Consider the following 24,210-nt stretch of genomic DNA (forward strand, 5'->3'; position numbering starts at 1 on the left):
CTCAAGTGATCCACTCACCTTGGCCTCCCAAAGTGCTGGGATTACAGGTATGTGCCACCATGCCTGGTTAATTTTTGTATTTTTAGTATTTTTAGTAGAGATAGGGTTTTACCCTGTTGTCCAGGCTTGTCTCAAACTCCTGGCCTCAAGATTCGCCTACTTCAGCCTCCCAAAGTGCTGGGATTACAGGTGTGAGCCACTGCACCTGGCCACAGATGGCTATTATTTTTTTAAAAAATAGTAACAAATGTTGGTGAGGACGTGGAAAAATTGGAAACCTTATGCACTGTTGGTGAGAATATAAAATGGTACAGTTTTGTGGTCCTCAAAAAATTAAAAACAGAATTACCATATGATGCAGCAATTCAACTTCTGAGTATATCCAAAAGAACCAAAGGCAGGGTCTTAAGGTATTTGTACACCCATATCTATTTGTACACAGTAGCCAAAAGGTGGAAGCAACCCAAGTGTTCATTGACAGATGAATGGGTAAGTAAAATGTGGTATGTAGATGCAGTGGAATATCATTCAGCCTTAAAAAGGAAGGAAATTCTGTAATATGCTACGTCATGGATGAACCTTGAAGACATTACGCTAAGTGAAATAAGCCAGTCACACAAAGACAAATGCTATGTGATTCTACTTATGTGAAGGAGGTAGTATAGTCAAAATTAGAGAGAAAGTAGAATGGTTGTTGTCAGGGGATGGGAGGAGGAGGGAGTTACTGTTTAACAGCTGTGGAGTTTCAGTTTTACAAGATGAAAAGAAGCCTAGGCAACATAGTGAGACCTTGCCTCTACAAAACATTAAAAAGTTAACCGCACATGGTGGGATGTGCCAGTGGTCCTAGCTAATTGAGAGGCTGAGAAGGGAGAATCCCTTGTGCAGTCAAGGCTGCAGTGAGCTATGGTCACATCACTGCCCTCCCGCCTAGTTGATAGAGTGAGACCCTGTCTCAAAAAGAAAAAAAGAGTTACAGAGATGGATGATGGATAGTTAAGATGGTAAATTTTATGTGTATTTTACCACAATAAAAAAGTAGAAAATGCAAGTAAATCTTATTCATGAAAATAAATATAAATTATCCCCAGTAGAATGCAGTTGATATTACCTGTGAATATACCTGTTTTGCATCTATTTGTAAATTTCTTTCAGAACTCCTTATTCCCTATGTATGTGTAGTTGTTGGAATGTTCCTCTGAACCAGTTGTAACGTCTTACTAATTCTATTATTAATGAGTTAAATTATATCTTTGACATATGTTTGTTTTACTGTTTTTTGAGAGTTATGATTTTTGCCATTTTCAGAAAAATATCCATTAATACTTTTTTTTTTTTTTTTTGAGTCAGGATCTTGTTTTCTCACCCAGGCTAGAGTACAATGGTGCAGTCATGGCTTACTGCAGCCTCCGACTTCTGGGCTCAAGGGATCCTTCCATCTCAGCCTCCTAATAAGTAGCTAGGACTACAGGTGCATACCACCACATCTGGCTAAGTTGTTTTTTTATTTTTTAGAGATAGGTTCTTGTGCTGTTGCCCAGGCTGGTTTTAAACTCCTGGTCTCAAGTGATCCACCCACCACAGCCTCCCAAGTTGCTGGAATTACAGGTGTAAGCCACTGCACCAAGCTCCTGTATTAATACTTTTTAACAATTAATCTGGTTGCTCTGGTGAGAAAAGACTAGAGCAGGACAATCAGAGGCAAAGACCAATTAGAAGGTAGTTGGGAAAAATTCATAAAGAAATGTTGGTAACTTGGACCAGAGAAGAAATAGTGGAAATGTTAAGCAATGGTTGAACTTGGACGTATTTTGAAGACAGATCTGAAAGGATTGATGGATTGGATATGGGATGTGAGAGAGTAAGGTGTGAAGGGTGACTGCAAGATTTTTGGATATTAATAAAATAAGTAATTCCTTCTCTCAAACATTTTTAGGTTGGTAATTTTTATTTTCAATTCTTAGTTGGTTTGACTAAGAAATGTAAAAGCTGGTGATCATGGCTCTTTTCTCATAAGGTATCTTTTCCACTGATTATAGTGTAATATATAATTACTGTATTGAAAACATCAATAACAACTGCTTTAAGTCAGGGTTCTGGCAGGAACCCTGTAATGGAAAAGAATTTAATAAAGGGATTATTTACACATTATGGGCAGGTTAAAGGAAATCAGCACGTGATGTTAGCCAGGTTTGCTAGGAACACCGGGCTGCTAGGAACAGCTCTTAACACTCCTAGGTGTCTAAAAAGGGAAAGAGAGAGGAAGTGATTACCTGAGTCAGCAAGAGCTGTAAGTATGTGAGAGAGCTGCCTAACAGGGGCCATTACTAGAAGAACCTCCGTAAGGAAGGGAACCACAGCCAATCTGGTCTGCTGCTGCCTCCATGCAAGTGAGGCTCCTAGGGCGCAGAGTAGAGTAGAGAAGGTTAGAGAGCGGCTTTGAAGGGTCAAATGGAAAATATACAGCATTGCAGATAACTTTTAAGCCCTACCTTAAAACAAACAAATACACGTATGTGCTTCAAGTTTAAAAATATAGCAAAGAGAGAAATGAAGAACATAATTATTTAGTGGTAGAAAATTATGAAAACTCAGTTGGGTAGATTTTAATGATATTAAATAGAATTAGTACAGCTAAAAATCAACCATAAAATTTGGTGAAGACTTTAGAGGTTTTATATCATATTAAATGTTTTACTTTGGACTTACAAAGTTAAAAATGCTTTTTATCTTTTTTATGTGTTTTACTTAAAGTTAATTGAATATAATATTTTATAACTTCAGAAATAATAACTTAAGAAATATGCTTTATATTTCTTAAGTATTTTAAAGCTGTTTTGTTGTGTCTTTTTGTTCCCTTTAATGTAAAGTAGTTCAGATTTAGTTTAGTCCTTGAAATTTATTTCAGTTGAAAGAAAACTCAAATCACGTCTTTGTTGTTGTTAATTTTGTGTATTTAATTCATTTTGTTTTTAGAGACAACATCACACTTGAGTTTTTAGAGAAAAATCATCACAACTTTGTTGTTGTTAATTTTGTGTATTTAATTCATTTGTTTTTAGAGACAACATCATACTTCTTAACCAGTAATGGACTCGACTGAAACACTGTCTGCGATTGGTAACTCAGCATTTAAAGGGAGCTCAGTTATTTGTTGGGTAGATAGAACTTTGTTCCATTTGCATAGACTTCTGTTGTTTGGTCCGTCTCCTATTTCAGGAGCAAATCAAGCCTATTATTCCATAAGATGGAAATTTGAAGACAGTTGTCTGTCTCTGTTCTGCTCTTCCATATTGCTAAATATTTTCTTCTCCACACTGGTGTCTACAGTCTTACCTTATTGATTTGACAATGTTCTTTCAGTCCCAACTCACCTTGCCTCAGTCTTCCCCTAGGCTTCTGCGATACCACACTCTTGGGGGTTTTCCTCTTGTTTCTTGGAGAGTGAATGTCCAGTCTCCTTGTGGGCTTTTTTTCACTCTTTTTTTTTTTTTTTTTCACAATTCCTTTAAATGTTGGTGTTTCTGAGCTGCTGCAGGTCTTACTTTTCTTCGCACTGGGCAGTCTTATCTGTCCCTATGCTTGGATCTGTAAGCTGACGACTCCCAAATCTCTCTCCCATCTCCACTTAATTCAGTCCTCATGGTTATTGGCATGCAACAACCACTTCCGAACCTGTAAAAACCATATAAAGTGTAGGGAATGTTGGTAGGAAGTATTTTTAACTTAACCTGTGAGGAAATATAGATTCAGAGAGGTTAAGTAAGAACTCAGATCTCTCTAGTGTTCAAGTACATATTTTCACTAAGTCTAAAACGACAGGCTTTGTTTTTAGCATTCTAAATTTCTCTAGAAGACATTATCTCCAATATTGCCAACCTGGGCGATGGAGCAAGACCTGTCCCAAAACAAGCAAAACCACCAAAGCCTTTCATTTTAAATTCTAATGTAGTGTTTAAAGTACATTGAGATAGCAGAGATATTGTATGCCATTTGTCAATTATATGAGAATTAAAACCTCACCTGAGCCATACTGTACTTTCTGTTTAGAAGGATGAATCATTTCTGGGAATTCAATTTTGTAATTTACGTGTGGAAAATTTAAAACTATAAGCCTTCAACATGAGTATTTTATGTACATAATTATAGGAAACCAATATTATTTGTAGCTAACTGTTGAATTAAGTTCGAAGACTTTTTAATTATTCAAAGTCTTTTTAAAAAGATTAAAGTACGCAGCTTTTCAGCCAGTATTAGTGAAGAAACATTTTGAGAGTATGACGGAATAAGACATCTTCTTAGAAATTTCAGCTGTTTTTTTTTTTGAGATTTGTTTTCTTCACATTTGTCTTTTAAAAAAAAAAAGAAGAAGAAGAAGAAGAAAGAAATATTCTCAAAGTTGCTTTCAAATCCCAGCACTTTGGGAGGCCAAGGCGGGAGTATTGCGTGGGGCTAGGAGTTCTAGACCCCTTGGGCAACATTGCTAGACCGTGTCTCTACAAAACATTTAAAAAATTAGCTGCGTGTGGTGGTGCACGCCTGTAATCCAGACTACTTTGGGAGGCTGACGCGGGAGGATCACTTGAGTCCAAGAGGTTAAGGCTGCAGTGAGCTTTGATCGCCCCACTACACTCCAGCCTGGGCAATGGAGCAAGACCCTGTCTTAAAACAAACAAACAAACAAAACTACCAAATTATATGTTATTGTAGTTGTTTTCAGAGGGATGAGCTCAAGTGTAATTATGAATGTGGCTCTTCAGAATTACCTTCACCATGGATGATTGGTACGTGTTTAAGTTAAGACCCAGGTAAATCTGAAGGAAAGCAAACCATGAAACCTTTAGAGGAAGGGTGCATATTGTCTTTGTTAATGTGGTAGAGCAGAAAACTGAACATTCTAAATTTGACTTCTAGTAAAATTTTGATTAATTTATTCACCTTCATTTCCCCATTGAAAAATGGAGAAAATAGTTCCCAGCAGGCTGCATTATGAGATTGTTTTTTAGATCAATATTTAGCAAGGGCTCAAAAGAACATCACATCAGTCTTGGATGCTCTGAAATCCTACCACTTGATTGTAACTATCTTCACCATCTGGGAAGGAGCAAAGAAAAGACAATCCAAACAACTTTGCATTTCTGTTATTTGTAGTGTGTTGATAGTTCTTTCATTGACTGTATGACATATTTTATTGATCCTAAGAGACATTTTCCAGTTTTGTTCACTAAAATTTGGGTGTGTCTTACAATTAGTGGCATATTATAGTTAAATTGACTTTTTTTCTTTCTCAGTGGTATATAAAATATCAGTCTTAAAATCAATCATGTCTCAGCTTTGATGAAAAACAGGATATATGTCTATTAATTTTCAAAGTAACAACAATAACAGTATAGTGGCCACCATACCTGAGGATCACTTTTTTGGTAGGTAACGTCTACTGTCTTAAACACAACCAGGAACTGGAAAGTAAGAAACAAAGGCTTCTGATGCTTAAAATCACTGTTACAGAACTCATGAAGTAAAGGCCAGGTACTTTAACTTACAAGACCCCTTTGCCTCTGAGTGTAGTGTCTTACTTTGTACGTCATTGAGTTAATCCTAGATACCTTATTACAGAGTCCACAAGGATTCAAAAGAGTAAACTGTGGGAGGCTGAGGTGGGCAGATCACCCGAGGTCAGGAGTTCGAGATCAGCCTGGACAACATGGTGAAATCCTGTCTCTACTAAAAATACAAAACTTAGCCGGGCATGGTGGCGCACACCTGTAATTCCAGCTACTCGGGAGGCTGAGGCGGGAGAATTGCTTGAACCCTGGAGGTGGAGGTTGCGGTGAGCCAAGATCGTGCCATTGCACTACAGCCTGGGTGGCAGAGCAAGACTCCATCTCAAAAAAAAAAAAAAGTAAAAAGGAATGCATATAAATGTTTATTAAGTGGTGGTTCTAGGACTTACTATACTTTCTGCTGAGAATGAGTGTCCCATAAACAAACAATTACAAATTATTTTTAAAAAGCAACACAAAACTCAGAACAGGCCACTTAGAGCGATTTTTTTTTTGAGACGGAATCTCAGTCTCACTCTGTTGCCCAGGCTGGAGTGCAGTGGCACAATCTCAGCTCACTGCAACCTCGGCCTCCCAGGTACACAAGACTCTCCTGCCTCAGCCTCTCGAGTAGCTGGGACTACAGGCGCCCACCGCCACGCCCTGCTAATTTTTTGTATTTTCATTAGAGACAGGGTTTCACTGTGTTAGCCAGGATGGTCTTGAACTGCTTACCTCGTGATCCACCTGCCTCGGCCTCCCAAAGTTCTGGGATTATAGGCGTGAGCCACCGCGCCTGACCCACTTAGAGTTATTTTAGGAGCTTGCAACCTAACATATGTAAGTTATGCTGATTACAGCTTAGAAGAAATTTCTTATCAAAATGTAATCTGATTCCACTAGCACTTTCTTTAAGGGACAATATGATTGTACCTTTAAATTTTGATTGGAGAATATTTATCGTTGATTAAATTTTCCCTTATGGCTTAATGGAGTTACTAGAACATAGTTTTCCTTAAAAGTATCAGGAAAAAAAAAAAAAAAAGCTTGTGGGAGGCATCTGTTACACATCTGAAATAGGATTTGATTCTGTAATTTCAGTGGTCTCTAGACCTGGATAATTCTACCCATGTTGCTAGATGGCACCAGGGTGCCATATTTAGGCCTTAGGGCTAAGGAATGGGCGTAGGTGGTAGGAAAATGTTAGAGAGGAAAGAAGTAGGGAAGAAAAACTTTGGGACCATATTGTGGTACTGAAAACTGTCTCTAGGAGTTCTCAGTGGGCAGTTGTGTACCAGGTGTCCAGCTGCATTATTTGTGTTTGAAGTAAACCCAGGCTGTGTATCTCCGTGAATTCTTAGTATTGGGTGCTTTTCAAGACATTCATTCCCCTAAGATGTGAATTTTGAGCATAGCTTGTTGGCCTCAGGCACTTTAACCTGAGAGTAGATGTTAAGTTCTGCTCATTGGCAGGTTTCCAGCATTTACTAATTAGAGTTTCCCTACTTAAATGCTCCTGGCAGTTTCCCTTGGCCACTGTGTTCTTCAGAGTCTGCCCAAACGTGTTTTGTATGTAGTCTGCCTTTGGGCTCTGCTTAGACACTTACAGCTTTTGTTTCTAAAGAACTCTTCAGTAAGTATTGATTTGTATTTTCTTTAGTTAATAATTCATTGATTATAAAAGCAATTCACACACTAGAAAACATAAAAAGAAAAAATCCTTTTCATTCTACCACCAAATGAATCAGTGTTAACATTTTAGGGTGTGTTCATCTAGTTTTTTTTGTGTGTGGGGGTTGTATTTTATGTGGAGGTAGGGGAGAGAAAAATTGGTGTAAAATGTTATTTTTTAATAATGCAAATCCTTTCAAGTTTGCTACTGGATGTGAAGAGCAACTTTTAAAATAAAAATTTTTTAGAATAATTTTAGAATGTTAAGTTGTAAAGATAGTTCCCATATGCCCTTCACCTCGCTTCTCCTAGTGTTAACATCTTATGTAACCGTGGCATATGTGTCAAAACTAAGAAATTAATACTAGTACAATACTATTAATTACAGACTATTTACATTTCTTCTGTTTTTCTACTGATGTTCTTTTTCTGTTCCAAGATCCAACCTAGGGATACATATTGCATCTAGTGGTTTGTTACTGTTTTGAGACAGTGTCTCACTCTGTCGCCCAGGCTAGAGTACAGTGGCGTGATCACAGCTCACTGCACTGTTGGCCTCCTGGGCTCAAGCGATCCTCCCACCTCAGCCTCCCGAGTAGCTGGGATTACAGGCATTTGCCACCATGCCCTGCTATTTTTTTTTTATTTTTTGTAGAGGCAGGGTCTCACTAAATTGCCCAGGCTGATCTTGAATTCCCAGGCTCAGGCAGTCCTCCCTACTCGGCCTCCTAAAGTGCTGGGATTATAGGTGTGAACCACATGCTCGGTCCAGCTTTATTTTTTTTAATAATAGTTTTTTACCTTTTTTCTTCTCTTTTTTTTTTTTTTTTTTTTTTTTTTTTGAGACAGAGTCTTGTTCTTGTTCTGTTGCCCAGACTGGAGTGCAGTGGTGTGAACTCAGCTCACTGCAACCTCTGCCTCCCAGGCTCAAACAATTCTCCTACCTCAGCCTCCCGAGTAGCTGGGATTACAGGCATGTGCCACCACCCCTGGCTAATTTTTATGTTTTTAGTATAGATGGGGTTTCATCATGTTGACCAGGCTGGTCTCAAACTCCTAACCTAAGGTGATCTGCCTGCCTCGGCCTCCCAAAGTGCTGGATTACAGGCATGAGCCACTGCGCCCAGCCCTTTTTTCTTATACTTAATTTTATATCATGAACATTTTGTCTTTGTCATTAAATAGTTTTTGAACAATACTTATTTTAAGAGCTCTATAAAAGTTAATCACAGGGATAGATGTGCTCTGATGCAAACTTTTCTGGTAAACTTTTTGTTGTTGGCATTTCGTGAGGGGGCATGTTACAAAACGTATATACAATTGACCCTTTAACAACACAGGGTTTGAACCGTATGGCTCCACTTATAGGTGGATTTTGTCAACCAGAAAGTGTTTGTGGGATGCAAAATTTCCATATACAAAGGGCTGACTTTTCATATACACAGATTCCACAGGGACGACTGTGGCACTTGAGTGTGCACGTGTTTTGGTCCATACAGAGGCCCTGGAACCAATACCCAGATACACAAAGGGATGACTATACACAACAAACATTTTTATTAGTGGGATACTTGAATCAGGTGTGTTAGATTATAACAATTACTTTGAATGCACTGCTCTAGAAGTAGAGAATAAATAGGCAAATTTAGTTTTCTTTGAGAGTATATTTATCAATATTTTAGGTTGATTTAAATGCAGAAACATTTAAATGAGCTATTTGTGAAACAGTTTGTTTTGGGGGGTTAGAGTTGCTTGGCATTTGGCATAGCTTCTTTTGATCAGTGTGTATGTGGCGGGGGGTGATGTACACATGGTATACACATTTCATGTACACATAGTCAATATTAGACTTTAAAACAAAATTAGAGACGATGTCTTGCTATGTTGCACAGGCTGGTCTCAAAGTCCTGGCATCAAGCAGTCCTCTTGCCTCAGTCTTCCAAAGTGCTGGGATTGCAGGTGTAAGCCACCACACCTGGCCCATATTTAGGCTTTTAATATGAGTCTAGTAACATCATATCCACCTGAGTTTGGAAGTACAGATTTATAGTAAATTGTACTTATACATTTCTATATTCAGTTTTGAAAAATACCTTTTAATTTACCTTTCTTTCTTTCTTTCTTTCTTTCTTTCTTTCTTTCTTTCTTTCTTTCTTTCTTTCTTTCTTTCTTTCTCTCTTCTCTCTTCTCTCTTCTCTCTTCTCTCTTCTCTCTTCTCTTCTCTTCTCTTCTCTTCTCTTCTCTTCTCTTCTCTTCTCTTTTCTCTTCTCTTCTCTTTCCTTCCTTCCTTCCTTCCTTCCTTCCTTCCTTCCTTCCTTCCTTCCTTCCTCCCTCCCTCCCTCCCTCCCTCCCTCCCTCCCTCCCTCCCTCCCACTCTTTCTCTTGTCTTGTCTTGTCTTGTCTTCTCTTGTCTTCTCTTGTCTTGTCTTGTCTTGTCTTCTCTTTCTTTTTTTTTTTTTTTGTCTCGCTCTGTTACCAAGCCTGGAGTGCAGTGGCATGATCTCAGCTCACTGCAGCCTCCACCTCCCAGGGTCAAGCGATTCACACGTCTCAGCCCTCTGAGTAGCTGGGACTACAGGCATGTACCATCGCACCTGGCTCATTTTTGTATGGAGACGGTGTTTAATTGTGTTGGTCAGACTGGTCTTGAACTTCTGACCTCAAGTGATCTGCCTGCCTTGACCAAAGTGCTGGGATTACAGGCATGAGCCTCCGTGACTAGCTTTTATTTACTTTTCTGTTATCCATCATTAGTGTTTGTTTAGTTATAGGTTAAAGCTATTATATATAAAAAGTGAAGATGCCTAGGGATTTTCTTACATGTCTTTTAGTGTTTTATTGATGTTTATGGTTTGAATAATATTAGTTTGTGTATTTAACATGAAGCTTGAAATTAGAGTGACTTGCCTTTAAATTTTGTTGTTTTAAAAAATAAAGCCATAAAGCCAAATGCTTTTTAAGAACCGTTAGGTATACCATATTAAGGAAAATATTGTAAAATTCATACTTGTGGGTTTACCTCCTACGGTTGCTCAGTTTAGTAAAAACGTCATTGCCTATAATCATGAGTGTAATAGAAAAAACTGAATTGATTTTAAGTTACTCAGTGATTACATTAATAACAACTTGGCATTTATTTGGGAAATAACAATTCCTTTGAATTTCACAGTATTTTTTAGTAAATGGATATTGGGTTAAAGATTTTGTATGATATGTGTTTTTCATAAGTTAAGTATTATGCTAGAGTTCTGTCCCTGCTAAGGGATTACTGTTTATTAGTAAATTTCTAAACTAGAGATTTATTATGAAGGTTAAGTGACCCTTTATTAATTTGACACAGTTGTAAGATTAATACGTAGAAGTTATCACTGAGCTAAAGAATAAAAACATGGAATTTTGATCTACAATGTTTACAGAAAACTGAATGCTCTAACTCTATGAGATCAAATCTATTCATTCAGATTTTCAGAGTTAATGATAATCGTTTTCTAGAGAGTGCCTCTACTTTCTTACTGCTGCCTTAAAAGCACACACCTTTGCTTTCTATGGTGCGATCTGTGACTTTTTAGTGGAGAGAGCTATGGGATTGCTCATATAGAATGTTCATCCTTTTGATGTTGCTAGAGGATGGCATTTGATTTCCCTGTATATGTTTTTATACTGCAGTATAAGGCACTAAACTAAGAGTTTCTTTTTTTTTTTTTTTTTTTGAGACGGAGTCTCGCTCTGTCTAGGCTGGAGTGCAGTGGCCGTATCTCAGCTCACTGCAAGCTCCGCCTCCTGAGTTTACGCCATTCTCCTGCCTCAGCCTCTCGAGTAGCTGGGACTACAGGCGCCCGCCACCACTCCCAGCTAGTTTTTTGTATTTTTTAGTAGAGACGGGGTTTCACCGTGTTAGCCAGGATGGTCTCAATCTCCTGACCTCGTGATCCGCCCGTCTCGGCCTCCCAAAGTGCTGGGATTACAGGCTTGAGCCAATGCGCCCGGCCTAAACTAAGAGTTTCTTTGAGAGTTCTGAAGGTTGGTGTGTGTGTGTGTGTGTGTGTGTGTGTGGTGTGTGTGTGTGTGTGTGTGTGTGTGTGTGTGTGTGTGTGTGTGTGTTGTTGCCCTTAGTACTGATTACCTTGTTAATTAGCTGAGACTGAGTGACTCATCTGCTGGGTTTGCACATATCTTAGAGCAGACATTATGGGCGCTCCAATTTAATTGTCTAAATTTCCTCACCAGTGTCTCTTGCTATAGATATGTACCAAGATTAAGGATGACTCCAGGATTGAGTTATGACCAACACTACTAAAGGTGGAGATACAGTATTTTGTATCATCTTCCATTTTAGCTTTTTCTTTTTTAAAAAAAGCTAGTTTTTTTAGCAAACTATTTTAGTAATACTTTCTTAGTATTTGCCAAATACCCACACAAAATTGTTTTATATATGTGTGTGTGTTGTTTTATATGTATACATACACACACAAACACGCATACGCATAAACAAATGAATCTCTCTCTATATATATTCTTGGATTTCTGTTCCTAAAAAACAAAATACATGATTAAAAGGGACTTTGAGATTCCTGTGAGATTTGGGGTTAAAGTGTGTGAGTTTTCGGGGTCTAGAAGGGAAGAGAGAATCTGAGGTTCAGGTCATTGTTCGGTGACACTGCAAGTCCAGTTGCTATCAGGGGAAATGTTTATAGATGGATGTTGTGCCTTGAAGGTTAGAATTTGGACATGACACACAGTAAAACACTATTAATTTTATTCTTACTAATTTTAAGTTAAATTATTCTTGAAAGTAATGTCAGTTTTCTGTCCCCATGGGAAAGTATTCTGGTAGGACATTAGTGGTTTATGTAAGATTTTAAGGGGAAATGTGAATTACCCTCAGTAGTACAAACTGACCCTCGGTGAAATGGCCATGTGCCTTCTTTCCTACCTATCTCCTAATATTTTCCCATGCACACCCTACATTCCAACTCTAAGGAACTACCGGGTGCTCCTGGAGGAGGCCCTGTTCTTTTAGGTTTGGGGAGGTTTTACATGTTTTCTTCTTGATCTGGATTGCCCCTGCCCTAGCTAACTCCCATCCATCTTTCAGGACTCAGTGTAGGGACCAGCTTTCCCTGGGAGCCTTTTTTGATGCTTCTTTCTGTCTTTCCTTCTGCTATGTATTGAATGTTCTGATAGCACCAGCACATGGGTCTGCAATTCTGCCACATATTCATTTTCTTGTCTGTCTCTCTCACTAGACAGTAAGCTCCTTGGAGTCAGGAAATGTGTCCCTTATCTTTATTTCTAACACTTAACTCAGTGCCTGACACACAGAATAGGTGCTCAGAAAATACTTGGTAAAATGCCTCAGTGTGTGGATAGGGAAATGAATTCATTGTTTAATTTTCTCTTTAATATTGATAGTTGCTTAAAAATCATTTTTATCTACTACATAACCTTTTGTTAGCTTAATTCAAGCAACTATGTCTGAAATAAATGCTGCTTTAGGCTGGGCACAGTGGCTCACACCTGTAATCCTAGCACTTTGGGAGGCTGAAGTGGGAGGATTGCTTGAGCCCAGAAGTTCGAGACCAGCCTGGGCAACATAGTGAGACCCATCTTAAAAGAAATGCCACTTTATTAATATTTGAAATTTATCCACAGAAAAGTGAATTGATGACAGTTTAAATATACATAAGCATATGCTTAATCTTTCTTGATCATACTGGTTTTACTTGTCTTTGATAGAGAAATGAGAGGAATCTGGTTTAAACTACAGTTCAGGGAATTTTGATTAGATATAATTGCGAGAAATTAAAGTACCAGATATTGAAGTGATTTGTAAGTAATGTAATTGATTTTTTTCAAGAGTTAAAAAGGGGGTGAGTGGAGGGTTACATATTATGAAGCAGTTCATCAACTTTGTCCTCAGATTTAAAAAAAGGAAGAAAGATCTATTTAAGAATGTGCAAATACAACCATATTCATGGATGGATGCTTAAAAATAGTCATGTACCTTTGTAGTTTTGTGTATAGGTGTGTACTTTAAATTTTCACCTAGCAAGGGAACTGTTGCAGATGTCCTTGCTTTTGACATAATGGTTCTGATTTAAGGCAACTAGTAGAATGTACTGAGAATCTCCCCTCGTTAGCTTTTTTTTTTTAACTGCTCTTTTTCAGAATAATATAAATAATCCAGAAATCTTTGTCAGTGTTAAGAATTAACAGAAAATTAATGTGTATGTTAAAAGACCTACCCAATGGTTAAAAAAAGAAAAAACAACAGCCAGACCATGGACACAACATGGTTTTTGAATGCTATCCTCTTGATTGTTTTAATGTAATGAAACATGGCAGTTTACTGTGCCCAAAATTTAGTTGGCTATGCTTCTAACTATAGACATTCTTTCCTGGTTGCATTTGAACAAAATTACTGTAGTATTACTGTAGTATAAGCCAAATTCCCCCTCATTGCTAGTGAACCAAAAGAGCACATATAGCTTCCTAAGCACCAAATTTATAATCATACTTGTGAATAGAGTTCAGTGTTCTCTTTATATGTCATTCTGCAAGAATCATATTTGGAATAATTTAGGACAGCTTTACTAAATTTATTAATGTAATACTTGTTATAAGGATGTGCTTAAGTTCTAGATTTTCTGTGCTTACAGTGCAAAAGGCTTCTTTGTGAAATAAGAGACAGAATTTTACTTGTAATGATGATATAATAATGCCTTGTCTTTTAAAATGCTATTAATTTTCTAAATGTCTTTATATCCAGAGATTTTTTGGTTTTTCATAGTAGCTCTATGAAGTGGGTGTCCTAATCTTATAAATGAGGGAATGTTGACACAGAAAGGTTGACTGATGGTCAAAGGCATGCAGCATTGTATAATAACAAAGTACTGTTATTTCCACAGCTGACATTTACTAGTGCATACTACATGCTAAACATTGTTTTTAAGATTTTTGCGTGTATTAATTAATAACTGCTTGGGCTTTGGTATCAGATCAAAATTTAAGTCTAGCTCTTCTGATCAGTTCTTGACCTTGGGAAAGCTACCTAACCTTTTTAAGGCTTGGTTTCCTTATTTGGAACGCAGAAATAATGGTAATATGTACCTTATTGGTTGTTTGGATTAAATGAGGTAATCCAAATGACCCTATGTGTGGCATACAGTAAGGTAAATTAGTTCGCTGTAGAAAAATGGGGTGGTGATAGACAGCATTTAGTATAATTTTTAGCCTCTTGGTAAAATTGCATTTTTTTTTTTTACTAAGTGTCATAGTCAGTGCAGTTATATATACCTATTTCATAGAAAAATACTGATGTTACAAGAATAAGATTATAGTTCCATGTAGTGCCTATAACCACCTTTTCCCTTACTGCCTCCTAATTATCTTTTAGTTCTTAGTCTTCCAACAATGGGGAGAAACCAAAGAGGGGTAAGAAGTCATAGAGTGTCTGAGGCATCCAGTGGACACCCATGGTCCATTGGGTTATGTTCATTCCAGGAGTACTTTGGTATGTCAGTTGCTTGGAACTCAGAATGTGTTTTCTTGTAAAAAGTATTCTTCTAAATGAGGCACAAAAAATCTTGACTCCCCAATACAACTGACATGCTGGATATTTGCACTGAAAAACAGTAAAAGCAAGCAAAAACTCTATAATACATTGGCAGCATTAATCAAAATAATTAAAGAATAAAATTGAATAAATATTGATTCTCAAGAGATTAAAATAATTTCTGGAGATTCATGTGGGGACTCTTTAATATTTTTAAGAGCTTAATGAGTTGGTACACTGATTCTTTAATATGTTTAACTTCATTTCAAAGCTTGTGACTTTTCATTGGTAGTTAATAGGTAGATCACTATCATTTCTCTTAATTTTATGTGCAGTCATTAAATTCATTGCAGGATAAGGGTTGGAGAATGCTTATAAGTGGAATGAAGAATGAGAGGAATAGAGATGTTTCTGACTTAATTGGCCAAAATCCCTTAGAATACATTTTAGAAGAGACGGGCAAAGAGAGTATATATTCACCTAAAAGAATTGGTTTATGGTAGAATTAGTTCAGCCCTGGGCAGTTTTCCAAGCCAGAGACAAAGCGTGGTGTATATTTGAGCTCCTGGAGAAAAGAAAGGGATAGTAAAGAAGAGGGACTGGATTGCTGCCCACCTTAAAGTGAGGTGTAGCAGCATCTCCAAGGGGTGTGAGCCAACACCTGGCATGCTGATTTTATATATGAAATTGAAGTTCAGAGTTGAAATTGTTGCATTTGAAGTTCAGAGTTGAAATTGTTGACTGTCTGTGAGTACGTGGTTTTAGAAATGTTCATTTTGGCTATCAATTATATTTGTTCTCTAGTTAGTATGTAGATTAAAATGACACTATTCCCATAACCCCTAATAAAATGCTGATACAGAGTAGGTATTCAGTAAATATTAGTGTCCCTGTTTGAGTAAGTTTGATTTTTTTGTGCTGTGAAGGGTAAATTGACCAGACATTTTTCAAAAATATATTGAAATCTCTTGTAAATCTAGACTGTAATTTATCACTGTAATTTCACTGTTCTGTGATTCTGTGGCATGCTTGTTCATACCGTCCATTTTCTGATTTGCTGACTTGTCTGAACGGTTTTGGAGGGGTCTTGTGGAATAGGAAGATATGGAGGGTGGATTTTGAAGACAGCTCTTCAAGAGGAATTATGGTGAGTGAGGTTTAGGAAAAGTCACTGGGGACGGAGAATTAGTCTGCTACTGGCTAAAATGGGTTTTTAGAGCTGGAATGGAACCTAAGAGGTGGTTTAACCTAACCCCTCATTTTACAGCTGTGGAGATAAGTATAGAGAAGTGAGTTGTGCAAGTATTATAGCTGTAGTAGAGAAGCCAGAAACATCATAGAACTTAGACTATCACATTTTTATCATCTTTTTCTTCTGAAAAAGAGTGGTAGCATGTGAATATTATATTACTTTTTAAAATTGATGTTATATATTAAATACTTTTTATTCAATCTTTTAGACTTTTGAGTTTGTTTAAATAGATTAACTGAACTAACCGTGCTGCCAGAAAGCTCATAAGGAATATTATTCTTTAGAAATGAGAAATGCTCAATGTTTTTCTTCTGTTTTTAGGTTAAGTCAGCAAACAAAGAAAACATGGTATTTTGAAGTATGATTAAACTCCTGATGCTGCAGCAGAGGCTAAGAATATTAATGGCCAGATCTAGGTAAGTTTAAGTTTATTTATTTTTTACATCACTAAGCCTGCATTTACAATTATTTTTAGTTTTTATTTTAAATACAGATGAGGTCCCGCTATGTTGCCCAGGCAGTTTCTAACTCTTGAGCTCACACGATTCGCCACCTCAGCTTCCCAAAGTGTTAGGATTACAGGCGTGAGCCACCACACCTGGCCTATAATTTTTTAATGAGAGAATTTAATAATGTTTTCTTGAACTGCAATCATTTTGCTTCCTGATTGCTGACACCACCCCCTGACTCCCAAAGAACGAAGATAAATGGCTTTTATTAACTAAGACGTGTTTACTAATTTAAAGTATTCAGCAAACTTGTTACAGCATTGCTCTTCCCAAACAAAAGCTATCTTTTACTTTATTTGATTTTAGTTTAGTTTAGTTTAGTTTAGTTTAGTTTAGTTTCTGAGACAGAGTCTTGCTCCGTCGCCCAGGCTTGGAGTGCAGTGGCATGATCATAGCTCACTGCAGCCTCCACCACCTGGGCTTAAATGATCCTTCCACCTCAACCTCCCAAGTAGCTGGGACTACAGGTGTGTGCCACTATGCCCAGCTAATTTTCTATTTTTTATAGAGACAGAGTCTCACTGTGTTTCCCAGGCTGGTCTTGAACTCATGGACTTAATTAAGCAGTCCTCCCACCTCAGCCTCCCAAAGTGTTGGGATTACAGGTGTGAGCCACCACCCCCGCCTACCTTTTGTTTTTAAATGTACCCTACTTGCTTTTGTATGTTGCTGTCTTGAGGGAGCATAATAAAATCATTTGTGTTTTTGCTGAGTTACGAACTTGGAGGAGTGTATACAAATGAGATCACATGGTTGTTCCTCAAGTGTTTACAATATTAGTGCATATTATTAGGTGTCACATAGCTCAGATGTAGTCTTCAAATATTAATCTGGTGGTCATAAATGCAGAATATCTAGTATCTAGCCTTTTCCCTTGCCTAAGAGTTTGTGGTTTAGGGGAAAGAATCAGAGATGTGGATGAAAACTTCACATTAAAGAAGTCTCCTTTCAGGAATTGGAAGATTGGCCACAACTGCCTGTGTTCCAGCTGTGTCTATCCCTCACTCACGCTAAGCCTATTCTTTAGCCTTACTGAGGCCACCTGTTTTTTTGTTTTGTTTTGAGTCTTTGCCCCATTTTCTATTTTGTTGGCTCTCTTCTTTCTTTACTTCTTTCCTGACTGGATGTGATGATCTGTCACTTCAAACCCCTGTAGTATTGCCAACATCCTTTAGTAACCTCGCGCTCTTACCCTCTGACCCTGGGTCAGTTGAACTGTCTATCCTGTGGACTGCTGAGCACAGCTAGCAAAACAGCATAATCTTGCCTCTGCAGCCTCTGCTGAGCTCTCATCTCAGCCTACTTAATAATCCTGCTCTCTTTTCTTGGGTAGCTCCTCGGTGACTAATCCTGCCATTCTCAAGTCCCTCATTCTGCAAGCCTTGCCTTCTCTTTTATAGAAGAAATGTAGGGTGATAAATGTTATCTACTTCAGTCTCTTTTTTATATTCCACCCACCCTTATGTCTTTCCTCTCTCCTCAGAGAATGAAGTATTCCTCCTTCTCTGGGTAAACCTCTCAATCTGGGCCCTGGAACTCATCTGTAGTATCCCCCTCTGTTTTGATCCATCAATTAGCCCTTCTCTTTTCTTTGTTTTTACTATGTTTTTAAACTTTCTTGACCTACTGATTATAAGCCTGCATAAATCTGTGTCATCTTAAAATACGTAACTCAAGTAATATATCCTCTTTTGAATATATTCACACCCTAGCCTTCTCTATTCTTTATTTTCTCAACCAGTTCTTGAAAGACCAATTTCTATCCTCTAGGAGCTACCTCTTTATCTTCCACTTGCTCATTGCAGTTTGGCATCTGTCTCTGCCATGGATGGTGCTCTCCTGCTTGATGCTTACTTAGTTTGTACTATTCTGATCTTTTTTTTTTTTCCCCTTCACTGGCTTCTCTCTACTCCTGTATTTAAACACATTTGTATTTCCCCAGAATTTCAACCATAGACTAGTCTTCATACTATCCTTGCGCTAGTGTTCAAGAGTTAAAATACTACATTTGTTCTAATGTTTTACCTTCTCCCTCAAACACATACTCATGTACTTAACTATTGCACTTGGCCGTTCCCTGGGCTCTCAGTTGAACATATCTGAACAAATCGTTATCACTTCCTCTTAAAGACTGTAGTTTTTTGTATCTCAGGTAATAGAACCTCAGCACCCTTCGTCTGCCATGCTGGAAGCTGCTGCTTTTTTCCATTATATCAAGTCAGTTATTGGTGCTACTGACTTTTCCTCTTAAATGTTCCTTAAATTTATTATTTTCTTCTTCATTCCTACCATTGCTGCTCTTGTTTTAGGTTTTTATCATATTTCATTTTTTAATAATTCCAAACTGATTTCCTTTCCTCTGATCTAAACACCTACTTAAATTTATCGTACATATGGTTATATTTAAAATGCACTTCTGACCATCTCACTTTTCTACTTAAAATACATCAGTGGTTTTCCATCATGTGTAGGATAAATTCCTTTCTCTTTGGCATGACCTACAAGGCTTTCGTATCACATATTAGAGATTTCATTAATTGTTGTATTGAACTCAAGCATTCAGTGTGGATACAGTCCCCAGGTAGGTTGCACTACCACTCATATAAATCATGTATCACATACTGGTGGAGGTACATTCTGAGAAATGTGTCATTAGACACTTTTGTCACTGCACAAATGTCATAGAGTGTACTTACACAAACCTAGATAGTATAGCCTACTATGCACCTAGGATATATGGTATAGTCTGTAGCTCCTACTCTACAAATCTGAGCAACATTACTGTACTGAATACTATAGGCAGTTGTAGCACAATGGTAAGTATCTGCATTTCTAAACATAGAGAAGGTACAGTAAGAAAACTATGAAAGAGAAAAAATGGTACACCTGTACAAGGCACTTGCCATGAATGGAGGTTACAGGACTGGAAGTTGCTCTTGGGTGAGTTGGTTAGTGGGTGGTAAGTGAATGTGAAGGCCTAGAATGTTATTATACACTACTGTAGACTTTATAAAACTGTACACTTAGGCTACACTGTTTAAATTTTTTTTCTTCAATAATAAATTAGCTTACTATAACTTTTACTTTATAAACTTTTTAATTTTTTGAAACTTTTTGACTCTCTTGTAATAATACTTAGCTTAAAACACATACGTTCTACAGCTGTACAAAAGTATTTTTTCTTTTTATCCTTTTTTCTGTTTTAAAATTTTTAATTTTTTTAACCTTTAAAAAAACTAAGGCAAAGACACAAATACACACATTAGCATGAGCCTATACAGGGTCAGAATCATCCATATCACTGTCTTCTGCTTCTACATCTTGTCCCACTGGAAAGTCTTCAGGGGCAATAACGTGGAGCTGTCATCTCCTAGGCAAACTGCACCTTCTTCTGGAATACCTCCTGAAGGACTTGCCTGAGGCTGTTTTACAGTTAATTTTTTTTTAATAAGTAGAAGGAGTATACTCTGAAATAATAGATATATAGTATAGTAAATAAATAAACCAATTACATAGTCATTTATCATTATCAAGTGTTACGTACTGTACATAACTGAATGTGCTATACTTTTAACACTGGTAGTGCAGTAGGTTTTTTTTAATACCAGCATTATCTCAAACACATGAATAATGTGTTGCACTGTGATGCTGTGATAGCTATAGTGTCAGTAGGTGAGAGGAATTTTTCAGCTCCCTTGTAATCTTAGGGAACCACTGTCATACATGTAGTCTGTTGCTGACCAAAAATTGTTATGTGGCTCATGACTGTATATCCCTGCCAGCATGAGAGGTTCTACCTTAACAGGTAGCTTATGAAGATGCCAAATGGAAGGATGATTTTCCCGCTCCTTGTGAGAAAAAAAAAGTTGAAAAACATTCCTTTGGAGGATCATCTTTTGAGGCAAAAGCCGTACTGTAGTAATCTTTTAGCTCTTTATATTTCACAAGGAGGTTGGGGAGAATGAATATGTAATTTCAAGAAGACTTTTAAAAAATGTCTGTATCAATTATCCCTTAAAAATTTTTATATTACTCATCCTATAATTTATTAATATTAAACATTTACTTTTTAAAAAAAATTAAATGTTTATAGAATATGTGCCATGTCTGAGGCAGGAGAATCTCTTGAACCCCGGGGGGCGGAGATTGCAGTGAGCCAAGATCACACCATAGCACTCCAGCCGGGGCAACAAGAGCAAAACTCCATCTCAAAAAAAAATATGTGCCATGTCAGTTGGTATGCTTAGTGCCCTGGAAAATGAGCAAGGCAAGATTTCCTATCTTTAAAGAGATCCCAGCAAAGTGGATGGTGCAGAAAGATAAACATTGCAACAGAGTGTGATAAAGGCAATGATAGAGTTTATGCCATTCTATTGTGGGAACGCTAGAGGCAGGCTAGCTTCAAGTTCATTGAAAGATCAAGTCTCAAATCTAGGGAACATGTCCCTAACTTATTCAGGCTGCTTCATGGTTGGGTCCCATTTGTCTTCCAGTCTACCCTGTAGTCCAGTCTTACTGAACACCTCACTTTCTCCTGAATGTGGTATGACATTTCATGACTCTTGTCTGTCTCAGGTGCTTATTTCTCTTTACTTTGCTTAGCACATTGTTTCTACTCTCCTTTTAAATCCCAGCTCAAATAGTGCTTCCTTCCCTGCCTAACCCAGAAAGTTAGTTGCTCCCTTTCCTGTGCCCACAGTACTCTGCTCATATCCTAATACAAGGTTTATCGCAGTGCATTCTCTATTTACCTGTCTCTCCCTCCCCCACCCCACCACCCCCATGACACTCACAGCTCTTCGAAGACAAAGATGGTGACTTACGTGTCCTTGTACTGTGATACCTAGCTGGCATATTAGTTAAAGCAAAAATACCAAATATCATGAGTCTTAATTAACTTTACTATTATATGTTATCATATACATTTTTGGTTTATACACTAGTACACTTTTTCATCTTTTTAATACTTAAACCTGCTAGGGATCCTTCACATTTGTTTAATACAGTCCATTTAAATCACAAAGGTCCTATAGCACCTACTATATGCTAGGTATTGTGTTAGGTACTAGGAATGTAAAAATGAGTAAGGTTCATCCCTGCTGGCAAGAGGCTCACAATGGAGGAAAGAAGACAGATAAACAGACACTAGCCACAATTTCTACTCAGTACAACGTGGGATAGATGCTATGATACTAGGAAGCCCAGGGTGCTTTGGGGTAGCATATGCATGATGGTCATACATAGTAAGTATAACTTACCTAGTTGCTTGGAGTCAGGGAAAGCATCCTAGAGGAACTGCACTTTGAGTTGAATCTTGAGAAAGGAAAGAAGCAGAAAGGGAGCAGCTTGGAAGGATGTGAGAGACCAAGATGCTCTGGGGAAACCACACCTTGTTTATTCTGACGGGACTAAGAATAGGGCTTGAAACAGAGCAGGGAGAGTCTAGACTGGATCTGTAGACAGGGATCACATTGCATCTGATCGGATCTGTCATACTGAAGAGTTTATACTGTTAAACTGAAGATAGTAGAGAGCCACTGAATAATTTTCAACAAGCTTCAATCAAATTTATGTTTGTAATGTTTTGTAGCTTCTGTGCTTCCTTCCCTCCTCCTTTTTTCATATATTGTCATATTCTATCTGATTATTTCCCTTACTTGTAAGTGATGCTTTGGCATTTTCTTTATCTGCTTAGTTGGAGTGTTCTTAAACACTCAATGTCAGGTGTATAACCACTTCTCTCTCCTTCTATGGGAAAGGAGTATTAAATAGACATGCTGTATCAGTTTTGCCAGTATTCTGTGTGTTACTTTACTGCTTAATTTTAAGTTGTCTTTCCCCCTTACCAATGAACTATTCGAAATTTGATTTTGTTTTAATTACCAATGAACTCTTGTCTTGTGGAGACATAAAAGATACTACAATGAGTAACAACAGTCAAAATACCTGCCAAGCCAGAAGTTTACCATCCTTTCGGTGATTTTTTATTTAAAGAAGAACAAGCCAGGCCTGGCACTCCTGTAGTCCCAGCTACTCAGGAGGCTGAGGTGGGAGGATCACTTGAGCCCAGGAGTTTGAGCCCAGCCTTGGGCAACATAATGTCTGCCTGCCTGCCTGTCTGTCTCTGTCTCTGTCTCTCTGTTTCTCTCTCTCTCTTTAAAGAAGGATGTGAAATTCCTGATAAGCCACAAAGGGTTAATTTCATTAACTCTTGAACACAAGTTAATTATTTAAATAATATATATGAGACCTTAAGTTGGTTTGTTTTTTAGATGATTTTAGAATAGGTGACCTTTGCAAATTTAACTAGAAATTTGAGATTTGTGTGACAGTATTAATGCCTCACAAAATTTATTCTCATTATTACTGAGTAAAATCAACTAGCTAGCTGTATAAAATCTAGCTGCAGCCATATACCTTGTTGGACTTAATTTTCTGCATCAGAATGTTTGTGTTAGATTATTTCTAAAGTCTTTTTCTGTTTACAGTTGTTGTATCCTTCATCTAATACATTTTCCAAATCATTTTTCATGTAGTGCACACATGGTCTTCTGAAGAAGCCATGGGTAGCTGTTGTAGCTGTCCAGATAAAGACACTGTCCCAGATAACCATCGGAACAAGTTTAAGGTCAGTAAAACTGGTTGAGTTATATATCTTACTGCCTAGTTGGGTGTTCTTTATTTCACTTAACATATCTTAGGCTGGGTGCGGTGACTCACGCCTATAATCCCAGCACTTTGGGAGGCCGAGACAGGCGGATCACGAGGTCAGGAGATTGAGACCGTCCTGGTCAACATGGTGAAAACCCGTCTCTACTAAAAATACAAAAAAAATTAGCCGGGCCTAGTGGCGGGCGCCTGTAGTCCCAGCTACTCGGGAGGCTGAGGGACGAGAAAGGGGTGAACCCGGGAGGCAGAGCTTGCAGTGAGCCGAGATCATGCCACTGCACTGCAGCCCGGGCAACAGAGCGAGACTCTGTCTCAAGAAAAAAAAAAAAAAAAATCTTATTCCTGGCATTCATCGCCAAACCCTTCTATTTCCCTTTCTTTCCACCCTGTCTTTCTTGATTTAATAAACAATGACAACATTTTCTTACAGTATGGAATTTTTTTTTTAGTTTTCCTTTGGTCCTCTGTATCTAATTAGCCACACTGTTGTGGTAACACTGTTTTTAAAATGCCATTTTACAGGGTGCCTTTTCAATCTCATCACTATCTTTCAGTTATTATTTTAATGCATGCCTGTGGGACTTCTTAACTGGACTCTACCTCAAGTCACCCTCTGATTCATCCTGTAGTCACCATCAAATTAATCTTCTTTCATCATTTGCTAACCTGTTTGCTAAAACTTCTGTGGTGTTATTTTATCTATAGGCTAAATGCTCCTATAGCTGTTTTGTGTCTGATAGTCTGACCTCGATCTGTTATAAAGAGTAGCCTTGATCACACAAACCTAGGTATAAGTCTGTTACTTTATAAGCTTTGTGACCTTGGGCAGGTTACATTATTACTGAGTCTTAGTTCCATTTTTGTACAATGTAGTCTAGGATTGTTATGAGGGTTAAATGAGAAAAATACATATAAAGCTCTTCTCCCACTCCCGGGGAATAGTAACTTCTCCCTAAATGTTATCTACTGCTCTAGTCTTTGGACGTTTTCTGAAGCTCAGCAGTACTAAAC

At 37.8% G+C, this 24,210-nt stretch overlaps 1 protein-coding gene across 9 annotated transcripts in view; it reads left to right on the forward strand.

Moving 5' to 3' along the window:
- FRS2 (fibroblast growth factor receptor substrate 2) overlaps positions 1-24,210 on the forward strand; it is a 109,229-nt gene that overhangs the window by 75,120 nt on the left and 9,899 nt on the right. For 7 of the 9 annotated variants that reach the window (XM_015431186.4, XM_074007390.1, XM_065524556.2 and 4 more), the window contains 2 exons: positions 16,343-16,437; positions 23,067-23,158. In XM_015431186.4, the coding sequence (XP_015286672.1) occupies positions 23,093-23,158 (66 nt within the window). In that variant the 5' untranslated portion in view covers positions 16,343-16,437; positions 23,067-23,092. Of the gene's footprint in view, positions 1-3,062; positions 3,159-16,342; positions 16,438-23,066; positions 23,159-24,210 lie in introns of all 9 variants that reach the window. The other 2 variants (XM_065524557.2, XM_015431187.4) reach the window with 2 other exon arrangements.

The sequence above is a fragment of the Macaca fascicularis genome, chromosome 11 (assembly GCF_037993035.2).
Source record: "Macaca fascicularis isolate 582-1 chromosome 11, T2T-MFA8v1.1".
Lineage (NCBI taxonomy): Eukaryota > Metazoa > Chordata > Mammalia > Primates > Cercopithecidae > Macaca > Macaca fascicularis.